The 20,607-nt window shown below is 45.3% G+C and overlaps 2 protein-coding genes across 4 annotated transcripts in view; both read right to left on the reverse strand.

Moving 5' to 3' along the window:
* Positions 1-8,932: 8,932 nt before the first annotated feature.
* On the reverse strand, positions 8,933-11,462 carry LOC119354410 (pumilio homolog 24-like). 3 transcript variants are annotated; one of them, XM_037621145.1, is made up of 8 exons: positions 10,921-11,462; positions 10,791-10,832; positions 10,551-10,612; positions 10,413-10,472; positions 10,269-10,308; positions 9,931-10,002; positions 9,561-9,610; positions 8,933-9,047 (listed from the first exon to the last, which is right to left on the reverse strand). In XM_037621145.1, exons 1-8 carry the CDS (start codon positions 11,026-11,028, stop codon positions 9,017-9,019), a joined length of 465 nt encoding a protein of 154 aa, XP_037477042.1. In that variant the 5' UTR covers positions 11,029-11,462; the 3' UTR covers positions 8,933-9,016. The 3 variants fall into 3 exon arrangements, with proteins under 3 accessions (XP_037477042.1, XP_037477041.1, XP_037477043.1); XM_037621144.1 differs by lacking the exon at positions 8,933-9,047 and adding an exon at positions 9,058-9,467; XM_037621146.1 differs by lacking the exons at positions 8,933-9,047; positions 10,791-10,832 and adding an exon at positions 9,058-9,467.
* A 909-nt stretch (positions 11,463-12,371) lies between these two features.
* Positions 12,372-20,607, reverse strand: part of LOC119354409 (UPF0613 protein PB24D3.06c-like) — a 44,200-nt gene continuing 35,964 nt past the window's right edge. Inside the window, exons 7-9 of the mRNA XM_037621143.1 lie at positions 14,361-14,469; positions 12,850-12,914; positions 12,372-12,774 (exon numbers count right to left, since the gene is read on the reverse strand). Coding sequence (XP_037477040.1) covers positions 12,627-12,774; positions 12,850-12,914; positions 14,361-14,469 — 322 coding nt within the window. The 3' untranslated portion in view covers positions 12,372-12,626. The remainder of the gene's footprint in view (positions 12,775-12,849; positions 12,915-14,360; positions 14,470-20,607) is intronic.

Consider the following 20,607-nt stretch of genomic DNA (forward strand, 5'->3'; position numbering starts at 1 on the left):
TTGAGTCAGTCCCTGTTGCCATGCAGGGATGAATCTACTGACTTTATCAAGCATCGGCTGCCACTCCGCTCTTGTCAGGCTCCGGATTGCCCGCATGAGCCCCCGATATTTACAGGGGAACTCGGCAATGTTGCATTGAAGCATGCCCGCCACCCTAGCTCTGTCCTCCTCGCTTCCTCTAATCAGGATGGCCGAAGATTTCTGATAGTTAATATGCAATCCTGAAGCTTCACTGAAGTTAAGAATGTTCCTCACTCCATTCAGGTCCTGGCTCGACGGCCTGATGAACATGGCCACGTCATCCGTATAGATAGATAGTCTCTTGATCGTCGAGATGCCCTTCAATTTTCAAGAGGGGTGTATAGCTCTCTCTTCAATTTTCTCTGCGAGAAGGCTCGCCCATGCAGTCGTGATGACTGGCCCACACGAGCGCCTGCCTAGTTAAATCTCTCGATGCAAATATTGTTCCCAGTCCGAGCCCATGGCGCGTACGTTAATGTGTTCGATAGGACAAACAAACAGATGTCATCATGTATAAGAAATTGTTTCGCTTCGCTCTTCTCCTCCCAGTGGAGAAGAGGCAAACTGTTCACTGACGTTGTCTCCAGCGGCTCTCCTCCCCTGATCTGGTAGGGAGGGGGGGGTCACTAGACTGTGCGCGTGCTGTGTAGTAGCAGCTTTATAGGGCTAGTTTGCTTAGAATTTCAGCCTTCCATGGTCTCCACTTTGGTGGATTTGCGGCGGGGAATAAACTGTCTCCAGATCCTTCTCTGATGTAGCATCCTCTATACTCGGTGCTGGCTCGGGTTGGTACCGTGTTCAAGCAAGTTTGGCGTAAGGGCGGCGACTACTTTGTGGAGGATATGTGTGCTTCAATCCCGCCACCATGAGGACATCTGCTCCAACGATGTGGCCGAGGTCGATGGCCTTGTTCTGGATGCAGCTAATGTCTCGCTCGAGCATGATGGTAACAACCTCATCTAGAAGATTGATGGTTCCGCACATGATGTATGGTTGCTGGATGGCATCTTCTAATCTCCTCTTCGACGGTTTGTTTGAGGGAGGCAAGGCCGTGGGCCAAAGAGCGTGGCGATGATCCCCGACCAACGAGCCACCACCAGGTCTCGGGTCGCGCAGCGGCCCGCTTCATCAACTCGCAACACAACACTGTTTGCTATGGCATTTGTTTGGTTCTAGGCAAGTTGGTGACTCCTCTTTGTTCGGCAAAGCTTCGGCGACAATAAAGTATGACAACGATGGTTGGTTGTCTTGCATTTGGGTTCCCCAAAGTTGTACTAATTTTTCATGGGGTCCTTTCTGCAAGATGTTGTGCAATGCTCTTCTAGTTGTCTTGGGGGTGTAAATATCTCACGGGAGGAGAAAAAGCATAGCTGATGATGAGCCTTTACATAGAACAAATCTCGAGCATAAACCACGGAAATAGTAGGCAGACATACGGTAAAAAACAAAGGAACAACTCGGTTAAACTTTGTCATCCAGAGAAAATGATGGATTTACAAGTGTACCAAAACATCTATTGATGCGAACTACAAGAAAAGGTATAGGCAAGTAATACTAGATCTAAGGATGAAAACGGAGCGAAACGGTCGGAACTAGGTGCCGCCACTTTTGTTTTCATTTTTTACGAAAGCGAAAACTAATACAGAAACCCTGAAAACAAATACAGAAACGAATACTAGCGGAAACAAAAATGGAGTGAATATAGCACGGACATGACCACAAAAGCGGAGTGTTCATCGGAACTAAAGATCCCTTAAACCAAAGACAAAAAGAAACAAGAAACCATTAATAAGGTGATTACTAAATATTATGAATATATCATTGACTATATAATAGGATATATGTCAGCAAATAAGATGATTACTAAATATTATGAATAAGCCGTATAGAGTAAGAACAGAGATGCAATGAAAAAAGATTTGTTTTTGTCATGAAGAAAGTACAATGGTTAAACGTCAAATGAAAAATGTACAAGATACTACTCCCTCCTTCCCATAATATAATACTCCCTCCGTCCGGAAATACTTGTCATCAAAAAAGATAAAAGGAAATGTATCTACATGTATTTTAGTTCTAGATACATCTATTTTTATCCATTTTGATGACAAGTATTTTTGGACGGAGGGAGTATGTTATTACATCCAATATCATGCCTTGTGAAACATATAAAAAATATATAACTCCAGGGTGACATAATGAATCACAGAGAGGAACATTCTGCACGATTATGATTGCATAACTAACCATTCTGAATCTCTACTATTAAAGGGGGATCGAACGTCGTGATGGTTCGACCTCGTTCGATCCCCCTCCCTTCGAACTCCCACACGCACGCAGCAGCCCACCAACATAGCCCACGTACGAAAAAACACCAACTCAGCGCCCGCAAAAAAAAATACAACAACTCAGCCCACGTACGAGATCCACAGTTCAACACACGAACGATAAGTCCATGGAACCCCACGATCGCGCCCAGTCAACAAAAAAACAGCTCTGCAACCCACGAACGAGGACGAGGTCCATCGACCAAAAATCAAACTTCTTCGACCCGCCAACGAACGCCAGTTCTTCCTGGCGTACGAGCTCCATCAAGACGCCAGTTCTTCCTGGCATACGAGCTCCATCCACACGCGAAAGCACGCCGCCAAAACAGAAACGCCGCTTCAATCGTCGTCCGGCCACATCGTTCGCACGCGAGCTGTGGGAGCTGCAGCCTCTGCTGGTCGCCTCCAAACACAACCTCCGCTCGACGGTTGTTGCTGCGTCATCTCCTGAGCGCGCCTACCGTCTTCTTTCTCTCCGATGGCAAAGGAAGTTATGTTTCATGGTGCCTGAACTCCCTAGGTTTGCCATCCTGACCTGTTCAAAACTTCATAATGTTAATACTCAGATTGCATCTTTAACTTATTTGAACATATCACTTATTCCCCAAAGTTGCAAAATCTAATCAGTCTATAATTCTGCCCAGTAAATTTTAACACCATTTGGTAGATCATGCAGGAGAAAGATTGCAAGTGTACAGTGAAGTTAGGCCATAATTCTGCCCAGTAAAGTTAGGCCATAATTTTGCACAACAGTAAGGCACCCCATAACTAAACAGAAAACACAGAACAAAGCAGAAAGAGGCAACTAAAGAGGCACATACCTAGCATAATGTACTGACATTGTAGTTAGAGAAGCAAATTGTATAAACTTGGGCTTTGGCAAGATAACAGCAGGTATGCCCATTGAGAAAAACATGTAGCAAGCTTCCAATCTACCACCAAGGATAATGACGTCTCTATCTAGCATCTACCCAGTTTCAGTAAATTAAAACAGGCTGATTGTTACGGTCTTGTATGTTGTCACCTGGACCAAATCCCACCATGTTTTTGTATGGAGGACGATGCAAAAAATGCAGGAGAGAGAAACAAATAAATATAATTTTGGCAATCCAGTACAGACAATATGTATTATATCACGTAGTATGAAGAAACAAAGTCAAGCACTTACGAGAGCCTTTGGTGCAGTGAAATTTTGAGTGGGAGTCTGTATTATTACAGTTTGGTACCATCCAAATGACAGCCCCGTAAATCAGCTCCAGCCGACACACACCTTTGCTTCCACAGCTCATGCATAACCAGCCGACACACACCTTTGCTTCCACAGCTCATGCATAACCACATACCCGGGGATTCAAATCAACCTACAAGAATATTAATCCATTAGTCAGATCCAAGATGACACCAAATCAAATTGGTTAGGATGTGTGTCGATGCTTGGTGGCTTCGCCCGCCATCACCGAGCTATCAAAATCACAAGGCTACTGCTCGCATTTCACAAACACATCATATTACAATCACATGCCTCATTTGGACGTCATATGCCCGAACTCCCTAGGTTTGCCATCCTGACCTGTTTCAGCAAGCAAAGTAGTTATACTAGACTCCTGTTCAAAACTTCATAATGTTAGTACTCAGATTGCATCTTTAACTTTTACTCCAACTACACTGAACAAGTTCTGGCATCTCAAATGTGTCTTTTCAGCAACTACATTTGAACATAGCACTTATTCCCCAATTTACAAAATCTAATCAGTTATGCCACCTGTTCTGTTCCCACAGTTAAGTTCCTATAGTATGTCATATCATTTTTATAATGCAAAAAGACTGTAGGTTTATTTTAGTAAGAAGAACATGTGTTGAAACTGTCAAAATAATCTAGGAAATTCTGAAATTGCAGTATAAGATTAGGTAACCTCAGACCATGTTTACTTTTACTGGATTCTAGAAGAATCGTAAATGAAAATGAAACATTACATCATGGGAACAAACATGCCTCGCGACAGGAATAGTGATAGAAGGAAATACTTTCATTTAAGCTCACCTCCAGAATACTTTCTCTCCACTCCTTTCCCTCCACCTTCATTCTTGTCGCCATGTCTGAGCCCTCTTTTTACTGAAATATACAAACTTCATCCGTCAACATATAATAGCACAATCATTTTACTTTGGAAGAAACCATATGCGAAGAACATGTCTATGAAAATGAACAAGTGAGTCCTAAAAGCATGTTAAATGAGTCACCATAGGTCATATCATTTTTGTAATTCAATTCATATCATTTTTTAATGCAAAAAGACTGCAGGTTTATTTAAGCTTCTATAGGACAGAAAGATGTCACAGCACAGAGAGCGTCTCTATGATAAAGGAAAAAAAGGTATGTGTATGCCAATCACATGTCTGCACATAAGATATTCAATAAGCTTCACAACTTAACTTACATTAATCTTATCAGTTGTCGAATATGAGAGGACACCCAGATCACAACTCACCAATACACACCGACCACCATCTGGTTTTTTCATACGCAAACAAACACGCACTACTAACTACAGTGTTTTGTCTTCCGATGATGATGACAATGTGCCCACGCAACTGCCTATGATGATTCCTATAGCCGGCAATCTCAAGGCCTTTCAGCCAGTGCCGCATGTGGAAACATCAATCGGTATCGCCCTTACACACGACTTTTTTTTAGTTTGCATTTATACATTTGTTAAAACAAAATGGTTCTTCAGGAAATCATTCTCGTGAAGGCACTTACTATGATCACCATGCATCACTGCGAGTAACAGAGAGAAGCATTGATCATAATATTGGTTCAGACATAGCACTTGGACTCGACACTGAAGACAATGTCCCCGAGCACATTGCTTCAAATGATATCATTAAATTAGATAGAAAACAGAAAAGGCGAGATCAATATATAGCACGGCGAAATAGATTAACACTTGAACAGAAGGAGGAAATCAATGCACGTCGCAGAGAAGCTAGGAAAAAAAAAACAGAGGAGGAGAGGACTGCCCGTCAAAGAGAAGCCAGGCAACGAATGACACCAGAGGAGAAGCAACAGAGTAACACCCTTAGAAGGGCGGCGTACCAAAATATGTCAGTCCATGACAAGCAAGAGACAAACGCCCGCCGAAGAACACGTCTGCAAAACATATCACCTAAGGAGAAGCAGAACATGCTAGTTCACCGCAAGAAGAGACTCGCGGCTAGGTGCAACACCCCTTGCGCTGAATCCATCGCCATGCCGCGCCCTGATGCAGATACCTTAGCTACACCCAACCTGATGTCGAGCACTCATGCATTGGCATTCAGAGAATCTGAAGCTTCAGCTCCTGCCCCTGCCCCCCGGTTTGCGAGTAAGGCTGGGAACAACTTCGAATCAGACGGTAACCCTTCCATCTTTACTTTACTTGTTGTGTCCATGTGCATTGAACCAGGATTTAACGGCTCCACAATGGTGCAGGCGAGTACCTTAGTCGTACCCTGGATGATAATGATGCCCCCAGCGAACTCATAAATCCCTCGCAGCAAACCAATGAACACCAAATAGACGACCAGCAGAATCAAGCCCGTGAGAAGAGGCAGGAGAGCAGAGCACAGCGTAGGGCTCGGGAGCGAGCTCAGAAACAAAGTATTGGAGCAAAGAACATTCAAGGGAGTGCCTTAAAACGAAGAGTGCGTGGGAAAAGCATACCAGAAGGTGAGAAGTCAGCGTTGCTAGATCGTCGTAATGCAAGCTTTCAAAAAAAGCGGAGGCCTCCAGGCCCAGATGCAAGTACCTTAGATGTGAACAGAGCAGCAGCAAGTTCAGAAGCACCGCCCACAGGAGTTGCTTCACCAGCTTCCTCCCCTTCATCAAACATGCCATCGTACACTATCGGAACCAATGGTAACCCTCTCATGTTTACTCCCCTCTTGGTGTGCACTCACAATTAAAACCATTACTTACCGGCTCAACAATGTTACAGTTGACATGGAGGCCTTCCTTAGCGGCATCATGGACGAGAATGCACTCTCTGGTGACCTCATGGATGATGAGTACTACCTATTTGCCGGTGAAGGTACTCCGAGGCGCCTTTCGCTGCTCATCCCTCTATATTATTGGTTTATGATGTGCATCCCATTATGACTTGTTATATCTCCACAATGCTTGCAGCATCCGACACTGATAGCTCGGACCTCGATGAGCCCGTAGAATCCTCCAACACGGGATCTATCAACCTAGATCCTTTCGACTATGTCTACTCGAACATCCCAAACAGCACGCACATCCTGAAGCACGCGGCAAACTGCGAGCATTGCAAGGCCAAGAAGTTCCAGTACGAGACTGACGGCTTTTGCTGTCGGAACGGGGAGATTGAGCTAGCTGAACCAGAGCCTATCCCAGAGCTGATGAGGTTATGGTCAAGCGCGGATGCAGACTCTCGGCATTTCCGAGAGAGCATTCGGTTCTTCAACGGGCACTTTGCCTTCACTACCCTTGGCGTCAGCCTAGACAACAACTACACAAACATGAAGTCCGGGGTGTACACGTTTCGGGCACATGGCACTATGTACCACAAGGTGCACTCGTTCGGTCCAAGATCTCGCCCTGAACATCTGCAGTTGTACTTCTACGATGACGATCCCAGCTTAAGCCATCGCAAGGAGGCCACCAAGCAATTGGACCAGCACGTTGTCAGCAAGTTAGTGGACGTCCTTAGGGAAAACCCCTACTCCCAACAGTTTAGGAGTTTGGGTGCCCACAAGGAAAACCTCGAGGAGTACCGGATAGACCTCAACATTGACCAGAAACTAGACCAACGAAGATATAATAGACCCGTGTCATCCGAGGTGGCTGCGATTTGGGTCGAGGGAAGCGATCTAGCAAACAGGTTCAACCGCAGCATTACACTCTATGGGGACAACAACGAGAAGTATAGTATACATGCCACAGATGGCTGTTATGACCCGCTCTCGTATCCCCTCTTTTTTCCAAGGGGGGAGCTTGGTTGGCATCCAAATATCCCTAAGCACAATGTCCCTCGCTAAACCCTGAGCAGAGGCTTGCATACGACGAGATACTGGCAACAGTCGATGCTGGTGATGGGGGTGTATTCTTTGTCGATGGCCCGGGAGGCACTGGGAAGACCTTCCTATACAAGGCACTGCTCGCAAAGGTTCGAGGCGAGGGCAAGATCGTGGTGGCTACGGCGACGTCGGGCGTCGCGGCTTCCATCATGCCTGGAGGAAGGACAGCCCACTCGAGGTTCAAGATCCCACTCAGCATTGAAGATGGGGGGTCGTGCAACTTCACCAAGCAAAGTGGAACGGCCAAGCTCCTGCACATGGCTTCACTCATCCTATGGGACGAGGCCACCATGACGAAGCGACAAGCGGTTGAGGCACTGGACAATAGCATGCGGGACATCATGGGACGACGGGACCGACTATTCGGGGGAAAGACTGTCGTGTTCGGTGGGGACTTCAGGCAGGTGCTTCCGGTCGTCAGGAAGGGGTCACGGGGTCAGATAATTGATGCGACCTTGCGGAGTTCGTACATATGGAAGGGCATGCGCCACCTAAGGCTCCTCACCAACATGAGGGCGCATAACGACCCATGGTTCGCAGATTACTTGCTAAGGGTAGGCAACGGCACCGAGGAAACCGACGAGGAAGGCAACATAAGGCTCCCAGAAGATATTTGTGTGCAGCCAACAGAAGACGGCGTTGACCTAGAGAAGCTAATCGACCATGTATTTCCTGCTCTAGACAACAACATGGCTGATCCAAATTACATGACATCTCGAGCGATCCTCTCCACCAAGAACGACAACATTGATAAGGTAAACACACGCATGATAGAGCGCTTCCAGGGCGAAGAGAAGATCTACCACAGTTTTGATATTGCAGAGGATGATCCACATGGCTACTATGCCCCCGAGTTCCTGAACAACCTAACTCCCAACGGGCTGCCTCCGCATGCGCTCAAACTGAAGTTAAATTGCCCCGTTATACTGTTGAGAAACATTGATCCAGCTAATGGGTTGTGTAACGGCACAAGGCTTGTGGTCCGGGGTTTCCAAAGGAACGCCATCGACGCAGAAATCGTGCTAGGACAACATGCTGGTAGGAGGGTGTTCCTTCCTCGGATACCTCTCTGCCCATCCGATGACGATATATTCCCTTTCAAGTTCAAGAGGAAGCAGTTCCCTATTAGGCTCAGTTTTGCCATGACAATCAACAAGGCACAAGGGCAGACCATCCCGATTGTCGGGGTGTACCTACCAGACCCGATATTCTCTCACGGTCAGCTCTACGTCGCATTGTCTAGAGCCACTGCGAAGAGGAACATTAAGATTCTCGCCATCAAGGACAACGACAATGGTAAGGGCAAGGGCAAGGGCAAGGGCAAGGAACAAATCAATAATTCAAATAAGCGAAAAAGATCCGAGCCCTTATTAACGACCATGAAGAACATAGTCTACAAGGAAGTCCTTAGCACATGAAGTCGCCGGATCAAATTATAGCAACTCAAGGTAAAGTATTCAATTCTGCATTACAACCACATACTATTGTAGATCTTAATGCACACTGACCTGAGTTTGTTGCTGCGTAGTACTCGAGGGAGCATGGTCAGTCTTCAGAAACCATGAGTATTCCTTTCGCGACATCTGCCCGTCCTATACTTGGTCAAAGATGGACCTGTTTAAGCTGGAAATAACAAGAGACAGCGTGAAGTTTCCAACATATGCAGGAGGAAGATGCTTGGACAGTGACTTGGTAAAGAAGAACAAAATTACTAAGGTTTCATATTTCTTTCTAATTCATCTGCTTCTCAATATGGTAAAAACCTGAGGCATCTAATATCATATAGAAATAAAAATAATGACTTAAACTTCAGTTGCATAGAATCTCTTGTTAGAAATACATGGATAAGGAACTACTTATCTCTACTCCTAATGGAGCAGTTCGTACGTCATTCGTTGGTACTATTAGGTGGTGTTATATATACTGATATTTTTTTAGTGAAATAAGGGAAGGCACATTGAAATTCAGACAAACTGAATCAGCCGGAGTCAGATAATGTGAGCAAAGTGTGTGCAATAGCTGCAGCAATTGGCGTCTCCCGGTCTGTTCCAGCAAGGAGCTCTATCATAAATAGTCTCATGTGCATATAACTAACAAGTAAAAATAAGCACATTATAAGCTTGGAATTCCTCTTACCTTATCAATATGATTTCCTTTAACTGCTTTGTCAGCTCTTCAAATAGAACCTACAAATATTGAAAGTAAGCTATAAGCATTGTCTCTTCAGATTGCTTGTAATGGTAGCATAATGCTTGCTTCAAGCAAACAATTGGTGTCGGTTAGAATTAGTAACAAGTTTTCTGTCATCGACAATGGAGAGAAGACAAACAAAGAACTGGAGGATAAAAGACATGTTAGTTCAGCTGATGATTAATCGCTTGGAAGCATAAAACCATCTGAAGTTAATGTGCACTGGGAGAATGTTTGTATAGGTTAAAGCATAGAAGCCACACAGTATGATCCTATTTGAACACTAAAATATATTACATATATAGACATCACTTACAAGGCATCCATAATCACTGACATCAAGCTTCATAATCTGCTTCTTCAAGATTCTGATAATATGCGTCCTAACCTGAAAATCATTACTGTGTTAAATTGCAAAAGCACACTGGAAATAAGCGAGAAGGAAAATAATACTGAATATGCAGTGTGAGGCACTAACTATTGTACAGTTCAATTTGCATGACTATTTAGTGTCTCTAGAATCTGCAGAAGTTAATAAATAAATATCGGATAAAACAAATGAGTGGGCAAAGTTAAACCAAGTGATCACTCTGAAATATGTCTCTTAAGATATAATAAGAAAATGGAAAGAGAAAAAAATAACAGAAAATGTACCTTGCCACTCTCTTGAGTGTGAGAACCACTACACACATGTCTGACAAAAAATGGTGGCTATCAGAATAAGTACCAAAACACCATATGCAACGCATTCATAGAGAATGAGTGTCAGCAACTTAGTTGAAGAACAGATGCGTTTACATGGGATCCAGAAATTCCAAATATTTCCAATCCATTTTACGGAGGGCCTCGGTAACTAGCCTGTAGAGATGAGAAATCCATGTACATAAGAAGTTGAACATATGTCGCAACTCACAAGGCTTTGATAGTGACACTTACTTGATTATATCATCCTTGCTCAAATGACGACCTATCATCTTTCCCCATAGTACTTCGATGTCCTGTTAATATTTAGGTGCCGCGAGCAAACAAAATTAGAGTTTCCCAAAATATGGTACTGAATCATCATAAACAGAGGTGGCGATTCAGGCACAAATTGCAACTTGTCTACTGGAATAAAATTATGGCATCACATACAGAAACTGATACTACTGGAAACATGATGAAAGTAACAATTACTTTCTTAAGGTTGTAGTCGGGCTTCCTCGACTCCGACACTTCCTGCCATGCAGTCAAGAACATTCCGGTTTCAGCTCAAACTCAAGCAGCCCATACTCTAAATCAACACCCATGCTCCAAAGATGCGTACCTTAGCTGTGACCCGCTTTTCCTTGGCAGTGACGGGCTGCGGCTTCCCCTTGGTGCCGCCGCCGCCGCCTCGCGATTCCTCTTGTTGGTGGTCGCGGCCACCGACCATGGCGACGCTAGGTGGTGCTGGCAAAGGGAGGAAGACGGACGGAGAGCGAGGGTTTCTTGGTAGAGCTGGAGGAAGGCTCTGTCATCGCGCTAAGCTTCGCCGCCGCCCCATCGTCGGAATAACCTGTCGGGCGTGGATGGCGGTGGATCGAACCAATCGAGCCACCGTGGCAGTCGGAGGAGGATGCGGACGAAGCCATCGAGGGAAGGGAGGACGGGCTCGGCGCGCGACATGGAGGAGAGATGGCTGGGAGAGGAGGGGCCGGCCGACGCCGTGGAGGGGAGACAAGAATGCGGCGACGCCGTCTATGGACGGGAAGCGGCAGGGACGGGATCAGGCTCGAGCTGAGAGAGTTAGAGGACTGTGTGATGCCGTGAGGATAAGATGTATAGTATTTCTTTGAGAACTGGATAAGATGTATAGTAGGTGGAAAAGAAAACGCAGAAGAAATCTATCAGTCTCTAGCTCGGCCCGTCCACTCTTGGGCTGGCCCATCCGCTGCTCAAAGAGTTTTGGGCCCTGGATGAACGCCTCAGGCTGTCTAAAAAAATCTAATCAGGGGTACTCAGTTAGTTTTATTTCCTCGTCAAATAAAAGTTAGTTTTTTTTGCAAATTTGTCTAAAAAACATTTTTGCAAATATAAAAAGTTGTGTTAGTCTCACTTTTATTTTAATTTATTATAAATGTTTATATAATGTAGTATAAAATATTTCTTATATTTTTATATGTTTATATGTTTAAGTTTTCTTCAACGGAGATTAAAAAGTGATGGACTTGGATAGTGTTTTAAAAATAGCAACTGACATAGGCAATGACGTAACAATGATGGGTCGTACTGAAACATCACGAGAAAATAATCCTTCTTTATATGTATGTTATACATAATAATACAAAAGGTACATGTTAAATATGATTATTTGCATATATGTGAGAGATAGAGATGTATTCTGGTGACGTTCACGAAGTATTCATGCTAACTACATAGTGTTTTTGCGCAGGATGGGAATGAGTTGAGAAAGAAGTTTGTATTATATTTGATCAAATATCGTGTGAATGATGTTAAAGACAACAATCCTGATATTATGTGAGAATATTTTAAGCGTATCAAGCAATTCTTAATTTGTAACAAATTGTTAGTTGGATAATCGCTCTATATGTATACATCGTCAAATTGCCTTTTTTAGTCATTTTACATTGCAAGTGAGGTGAACTTCAATTATTACCTGGTTATGGTTGTGCTATCTTTTTTCTATATGTAAAATTTAACATGCATTATGTTCATATAACATCTGTAAAATATTTCAAAAGCCCGTAGCAACGCACGGGCATTCTACTAGTAGCCTTAAAAAAACAATTCTGAATAGACAAAGAGGAACATTCCAGAGATAGTAGCATTACAACTTACAATTTTCAAACAGTGAATCTGAATGTCCACAGATGAGCACGAGATCGAAAATCAAGTTCTAGACAAGGGTTTACGCAATAAAATAAATAGATCAGAACATTAGTACACAGAAAATTGGACCAATAAAACTGCAAAAATGAAAGATTCTAACAGGTAAAGTGGGGTAAAGATTGCATCATATGACTGCTGTATCTAGCTCCATGGATCGTCCCATCCTTTGGGTCCCTCCCTCTTAACAAAATCTACAATAACCTCGACAGCCTCTTGCACCCTGTTGGAAAGAGCATGGTTTCCCCATTTTATTTCAACTTTCTCTGAATCTCCAAGTGCACGACAGAGTCTGCAGTGAAACATGTAACTTGATTATGTTACCATATTGGATCTGTATTTGCTCCATTTAGGTTTAGATTTTCACCTGTCTACAAGTGCCTTCTTATCGACGTATTCAGGGACATACTCATCCGCCATTGAAAAAATAACCTGCGGATAAAACACTTACAAGATGTAAAATTCAGCAGCCATAAGAAGTCGGAAACTCGAAACTGAATTCATAATGCAACCATGCACAACACCAACGAAAGTAAGTCATTTTGTGCACTTTGCAGCATACACTTAAATTCACAACATGCATTGAGGCAAAGAATTGAATTTTCAGAACACCGGTTCATAACCATTTAATCCAAATGCAGCTTAATTTCTAGTATCTTTGCATTGTGCCTTCATCTTATCTTAGAAATCAACTGTCATCTTTACATGTACACTGGTACCAATCCCTACAGATTCTAAGCTCCGTACGAAGGGAGGCTTCTGGTGCATTGGGGCTGTGGTTAGCGCTTGTGGACCCACCTGTAAGTGGCTGGCTCATTCTGCTTTGTCAGGTCAGTATGTTGAGCGGTGAAAAATCGAGTACAAATGCCAAACTCCATACAAAGGGAGCTTTGTGGTGCATCAGGGCTGGACGTATCGCATGGCCCTGGCTGTCAATCCGTGGAGAGCTTGTGTACATCTGATGGGCCCACCTGTGGGTATGAGTGGCGTGCATGTAAGGCTTTGTGTATTATGTGTTGTCGCTCGTGGGGTTTCGGTTCCGTGGGGCGTGGGGAATAACCCATGTGGTTGGCTCATGGGCATAGGGCTGCTCTTTGTGGCATTGTGATTGTGCGGGAGGGCTGTAGAGGTGCTTTGTTGCTGAAGGGAGCGGTTTCCGCTACGCCGTTGACCTTCCGTGTGTCAGCACTACCTCTCATGTCCTGCTTGCTGAGGAGAGGGATCCGTTCATCAGCTGGGCAGGCCTAGGGCTGCATCGTCTTCTGACCTGAGGTTTGACAGGTAGAAGCGCAAAAAAAGAAGTGGACCCTATTATCGAAAAGCGGCTCGGCAAAGCGCACGTCCGCTTCTAGTATAAATGCAAGCATCCAACTGTCCATGTCATAAAAGATAAAGCAGGGACGAACATGATGTTCAATACCTGATGAAATATTTTCTTAGCAAATGACTACTTAGTACTAATTTCCAAGATATTCATTTCTTATCTCCACAGAAGTCATGAAGTGCTTAAGAAAAGCACCATGGTATATTTGTGTTGTTTATCTACCAATAAGTCCAGCTATTTGAAGTCCCAGATACTGTCATCGCACATAAAAAGTCAATGACATGCAGAGATTGTGTAACTTCGTATAGGAATACTGATAGGTTCTTTAATGGAAAAAAATCCCCAAAAAATCTTTGGCAATATGGATGGTGAAAACCATTGATCAGCATAAAATTAAGGTCAAAAATCGTGAAAGAATCACAAAGCTCCCTGCCATCAGAAGAGAATGGACAACTTGAATATTATGTTTACTATCATTCTTGGCAATGAGATCACTGAAGAACTTCCTGTTTTTAAGTGATTTAACAAGGTCAAATAGTAAAGAGTAACAATACCAGGCACTGTGTGGTTGACATATGACCAAGTCTCTGCTTCAGCTGATCTTCACTAAGATCAGAACTGAACATATCGTCATCACCCATGTATGCACAAAGGGAGTGGAACCTACAGAATTTGTATGTATAATTAGAATAAAAGTCAATGTAAAAATCCCTATAGAGATCATATTAACTACTGCCAGATAGATCCAAAAAGATAAAAGATATGCAACCAAAATGTTTCGAGTTTGTGTCTCTCTTCCCTCTTCTGCATTGGCTTTTAGGGTATGTCGCAGGTGATGTTTCTTAAGCTAATTGGCATGTTTCTTGGTCGATGGTTGTGGATTTCTCAAGACACTACCATCGATGAGTCTTGTTGACGTTCAAAAATGAACTTTCAACTAGGGATATCCTTCGCAACGTGGTTACGGATGAGTCGGAGATGGTGCGTATGGCGGCCTTATAGCGAAGATCACCGTACACTCAACAAAGTGACACGACGATGTTTTTTAACTAGGTTCAGTTACCTTGTGGGAGCCCGACCTACGTCCTATGGGAGGGTCGTCGAGAGTGGTGCCTGGCGCAAGGAACACTTAGATGGAAGGGTTGTCGAGAGTGGTGCCTGGCGCAAGGAACACTTAGATGGGAGGGTCGTCGAGAGTGGTGCCGGCCGCACGGAACACTTGTCTCCGCTTTCGAGTCCCACGACTCCTGACTAATGGGACTTTCAACGTCCCTCGAACTCCGCATCTTGGCCTTCCTAACTCTCCTGAGAGAGCTAGACAGGGAGAGTGGCCTTCCTCTTGAGTTTACTCAAGACAGGAGTGACTTTTACATGCTCATGGGAGGCCATATAGAGCCTAGAATCCTTGACAAATGACCAAGGCTACCCTTGAAGTAAGGAGGGTAGAACTACATAATTTTGCATCCTTTGGCCCATATGCCTCTAGTTGGGCTAGGAGGTGGATTGTAGCACACTAAGGAGAGAATCCATACACTATTTGGAGGCTTCCTTGGTGTAACGCCCCGTCCAACCCACGGGTCACCCACCGTTGCCAACCACTACGCGTGGCTACACCTAGGATCTAGAGTGGCCCCACAGACCAACACTAGTCTTTCCTGCGCACTTTGTCCTCACTCGTGCGCACCCCGGATCAACTTCCTAGTCGATCAGCCATCCTCAAATTGCCCCAAGCCAAGCACGCTTGACTTTGAGGTTCCTTTCAGATGGGTTCCCAGAAAAGAAGGTCCACCTTATTGATATTAGTTTATCATTCCTATTAAGCCGAGATGTCACGAATACCCCACTCAAAGGAATCGACATCCCTGTCGACCCAGTAGGAACATTCGCTCTTGGCACACATCTATGCGTCCAGTCCGGCACATGCGTCATGCCATGTGCCACGACGGCCACACGCACCATGCACCACTGGCCCGCGTAGCTGACCCGCACACGCCCGTGTACCTGAGAGGGTCATCTATGATACCAGTTGTAACACCCCAGTTCCTGGTCGTTGCGCTTGGCTACCACCTAGGATCTAGACTAGCCCCACAAACCAACACTAGTCTTTCCTGCGCACTTTGTCCTTACTCATGCGCACCCGGGATCAACTTCCCAGCTGGTCAGCCATCCTCACATTGCTCCAAGCCAAGCACGCTTAACTTTAAGGTGTTGAAGTCTATATGTGGATTGCCTAGCCCTTTCCATCAGTTCAGACTTTTGGTTGCGTTGGTTAGTGCATTAAGCTTAACATGGTATCAAAGCCTAAGATCTTGAGTTCAAGTCCTGGCTTTCACAATTTATCAAAAAAATGTTGTTGCCCCTCTCGCTGTCCACGTATAGGCCTCTTGAGCCATACCTCTGAGTCTATTCACGTGTTGACTTCCCCGCATCACACGTGAGAGGGGGTGTTGAAGTCTATATGTGGATTGCCTAGCCCTTTCCATTAGTTCGGACTTTCAGTTGCGTTGGCTAGTGCATGAAGCTTAACATAAGGTTCCTTTTAGATGGGCTCCCGGAAGAGAAGGTGCACCTTATTGATATTAGTAGTCAATCATTCCTATTAAGCCGGGATTTTCATGGAGATATATTCGTCCTCAGAAATATTTGTGGGAATGCGGGCCCCTTCCGCAAGTTTTATAGCCATATTTGACTAGAAAATACCTTGCAGGAATTTTACATAATCGGATTGGATTCCCAAAACATCTTGTGGGAATTCGGGGCATCTTGGAAATTTTTATGGAGTCAAGAACGACTCCTAACATACTTTGCAAGAATTATTGACCCATCTACCACATATTCCCATCTTTGAAGAATATGCTATGGGAACATGGAGCTCGACCATGGTGACCCCGCGCTTGGCATAGTCCAGTACTATCAGGTACAGCTTGGTGATTTCCTTGCTGCCGGCCGGGGTGTACTTCGAGCTCCAGGAATTGCGCTTTCTTGGTGGAACCAGGGTGAAGGCCTCGATGAGTCAGGATATTGGCAGATTGCCGAGCTTGATGTGCCACTTCTTGTTGGATTCGACCAACTCTCCGTCGAGGTAACTGGATCCGGCCACCTTGGTGATGGCGGCACCCCCGCACTCGCAGGTCTCTGTCACAATGGTCTGGAGCTTGACCGAGGAGTAGCAGCATCAAAGGCCGAAGGGCGGCTCGCAGCCAAGAAACAACTCGCACAGGGCCATGAAACATGTTATATGGAGGATGCCATTCGAGGTCAAATGGTGGAGTTGGAGGCCGTAGTAAGTGGAGAAAGTTCCCTAAAGAAGGATGAAGAGGGAACACCAAACCGCGAAGAAATGGGATAAAGCATACGTGATCGCTGCCATGCGGGCGTGGAACAACCTCGGTGACGCCTTCCCCGTTCGCGTTGGTCGTCACAGCAAGCGACACTCAACGACTTCGGACGGCGGCAACTGCCCAGCTCGATGAGGTGTGTGAGATGCCCTTCGGTGGCAGTGGACGTCATTCGCTTGCGCTTGGTGTCAGATGCAACCTTCAACTTCCCCTTGTTGTCTCGACACTCTTTGCCGGCGCTTACCTTGCCCACGGAGGTGCCCCTCGGCCTCTGGGTCTTCCCTAGCTTGGGAGGCATGGGGGCAAGATTGCGTACGTGGGCGGTGCGAGATGGAATGAGTGGAAAGCTTGGAGATTGAGCAGCAGCAACGACGACAACAATGGAAGCGGAGCGCTTAAAAGCAAGATGGAGAAGAACAAAAAGGGCCAAGTGCAGAAACCCCTTGGTGGTTTTCCCTTATAAACACCAGACGAAAAGGAAGCGGTGCGACCTTGTCGTGACACGCAGCAGATTTAGCCTCCCAATTCCCAATTATCCCACGCTTGATGCGCGCGGGGATTGAGGCATTTAATAACGCCGGCGTCCGAGACGTGTCATCCAATACGAGACGTGTCATCTAGTCACGTCATAATGACTGATGGGACGTGGCTCAGATGGGCACCACGATCCCACACACATGTCACGTTGACTGACGGCCAACCTGACAATGGTGGTTCGGTTCGCCCTGTTGGACCAGCGCCCGGTCCGGTCCCTCCATAGGACCTGACCTCTGGCTTCAAATAGATTTCACAAGTACTATACAGGAAATCGGCCTACGGAAGCCAGCTTCACGAGAAGACTTCACCGTGGACGGCTACATACACCGACAATTCAAGAATAGGGGAGCTTCATGAACCGACTTCCACTCTGACAAGCTAATAAGGCCAGTGCCAGCAGATCGACCCCAACCAAGAGGCAGTCAGATTTGAAGACTAGTTTCGGGGCTACTTACGATGTTACGGCCTAGGGGTGCCTCACCTTACCGGAAGCTGGCCTGAGTAGGCCAGCCTGGGCCCCCATAGGCCGGTTATGTCATGAGCAGATCATCCCGACCTAGGGCTCTACAATCGTAATGGGCCCAGAAGGCTTGGAGTACAAGACAAGGCAACCGACATCCAGTGGACTCCTTACCGACTTAGATCATGTAACCCTAGACCATGGTACCCATATAAGCTAGGGCTAGGCTAGTCAAATAGACACAACAGAACCCTAGAGCTTTGTTCAATCCCTCGATCTTTGTAACCCCTATACACAAATAATATACGCAAGCAGGAGTACGGTATTACCTCTTCTACGAGGGCCTGGACCTAGGTAAAACTCTGCCCTTGTTACCATCGGATCTACTCTTCTGGCCGAATACCCTATCAAGGAATCTACCAAAAAATACTCCAACAATGCTGCAGTTGCTACTTATGAGCACAGGTCTTGGACTATCAACAGGCTCTTCTCACTTATCATGATGAGTTGTTTGTCTAGACTCGGTGCTTTGATAATGATACTCATGCTGCAATTGTTCTCAGGGCCAGTGCTCTACCTTAGTTTTCCTCTGAGTTTATGGCCTCACTAACGTCTTCAAGATGTGGACCCATCTTCGATAGTGCTATTAGCCCTCTGGTGATGCCCAATACTAGTAGGTGGATCGCCACGAGCATGCTCTTAAGCAGGGTGACTCCACTATTGATGATTTCTACCCGCATTACTGGTTGTGCTTCATGCAAATGCTGCCATGTCGTTAGGTTAGACTTGGAGTTTCAGCCCGTCTACTAGTTTCATAAGGAGTTTGAACCGAGGCACGCTCAACTATTTGCTCATGGTCGTGTTCTCTTATGGGGGCGCTTTCTGAGATTCATGCTAAGGAGACTCACCTAGATGGTGTTGGTTTACTTGAGCTCCTGCTACGCCGCCTGCTGCACCAGCTCTTTCTCACTCTAGTGCTCCGTCGCTCCTACCCACTCCTCCTGGTGGTGAGGGTCGCTCTCGTACTAATTGCGGCTACTGTAACAGAGATGGTCTCCCTGGGTCAGATTGCTTTAAGAAGCAGTTGCACCTGCGCAATAGGGAGCGCAACTCTTCTTCTGGGATTCGTGTTTTTACTCTGACACCCTCGGTTGTCTCTCTGACTGAGCAAGATATCTTTAATTAGCATCTGTTGCCGCTTCAGGTTCTTCTTCGATGGGTGCTGCAGGTTCTATGGCAAATGTTTCCGACACTAAGGGATCACCATCTACACGGTCAGGTTTATCCCCGTGGGTTCTAGATTCTAGAGCTTCCTTTCATGTCTTTTGATTCTTCCACCTTGTCCTCTCTTAGATCTCTCGATTCTCTTGTTCATGTTCTCACAGCTGATGGTACACTTCTTTCTGTTGCTACTCGAGGCACTCTTACCACTTTTTTTTTCCTAATGGCATGTCCTGCCGTATTCTTCATTCTCTGTATGGCCTTAAGCAAACCCCTCATGCCTATTTTGAGCATTTCACCTTTGTGGTGATTGTTGTTGGTTTTCCGGCAAGTGTTCATGATCTTGCACTGTTTGTTCACATTTCTGCTAGTGGTTGGACTCTTTTTCTTCTTCCATATGTTAATGACATGATCATCACCGGTGAGGACTTGAGTACATTGCCTTTGTGAAGACATGTCCTAGTGAGCAGTTTCTTATGTCTGATCTTGGCCCTCTTTCCTACTTTCTTGGGATTGAGGTTTCTTCTACCTTTGATGACTTCTTTATTTCCCAAGAGAAGTATAGAGACTCGGATGGGGCTCAATGTTCACCTCCGTGCTTCCGATGGTGACCCCTTGTCTAATTCGACGTGTTATCGGCATCTTGTTCAAAGTCTTGTCTATCTAGTTGTCACTCATTCGAATATCTCTATCATGTTCATATTTTGAGTCAGTTTGTTTTTGTTCCTACTTCGATTCACTATACTCACCTTCTTCGCATTCTACGATGTGTTCATGGCACGATCTCTCATTGTATTTTCTTTTCCCATTCTAGTTCGTTACAGTTTCAGGCCTATTTATATGCTACATGGGCTAGTGATCCTTTAGATCGCATTCACTTTCTTCTTACTGTGTTTTTCTCAATGGTTCTCTCATTGCCTGGAGAACGAAGAAACAGAGTGCAGTTTCCTGGTCGAGTGCAGAGGCTCAGTTGCAAGCTATGGCTCTTTTGACAGCAGAGGTGTTTCTGTTATTACACCTACTCCCCTCTTGCCAGACAGTACAAGTGATATCAATATTGCATCCGACCATGTGAAGCATGAGCTCACCAAGCATATTAGTGTCTTGATGCTTCTTCCGTGTGCGCTCGTGTGCATGATCAGGTTATTGCTCTTCAGTATGTGCCTTTCGAGTTAAAGTTGGCGGATTTTTCTTTATGAAGGCCCAGACTACATCACATCATGGATTTTCCCTCTCTGAACTTAG

Source organism: Triticum dicoccoides, chromosome 2A (genome assembly GCF_002162155.2).
Source record: "Triticum dicoccoides isolate Atlit2015 ecotype Zavitan chromosome 2A, WEW_v2.0, whole genome shotgun sequence".
NCBI lineage: Eukaryota > Viridiplantae > Streptophyta > Magnoliopsida > Poales > Poaceae > Triticum > Triticum dicoccoides.

Coding starts and splice junctions, on each gene's coding strand:
- LOC119354410 (XM_037621144.1), bottom strand. CDS start 11,028: ATGGTCGGTGGCCGCGACCACCAACAAGAGGAATCGCGAGGCGGCGGC. Junction 10,309..10,412: donor TTGGAATTTCTGGATCCCAT/GTAAACGCATCT, acceptor ATTTTTTGTCAG/ACATGTGTGTAGTGGTTCTC. Junction 9,611..9,930: donor TCAGTGATTATGGATGCCTT/GTAAGTGATGTC, acceptor CAATATTTGTAG/GTTCTATTTGAAGAGCTGAC.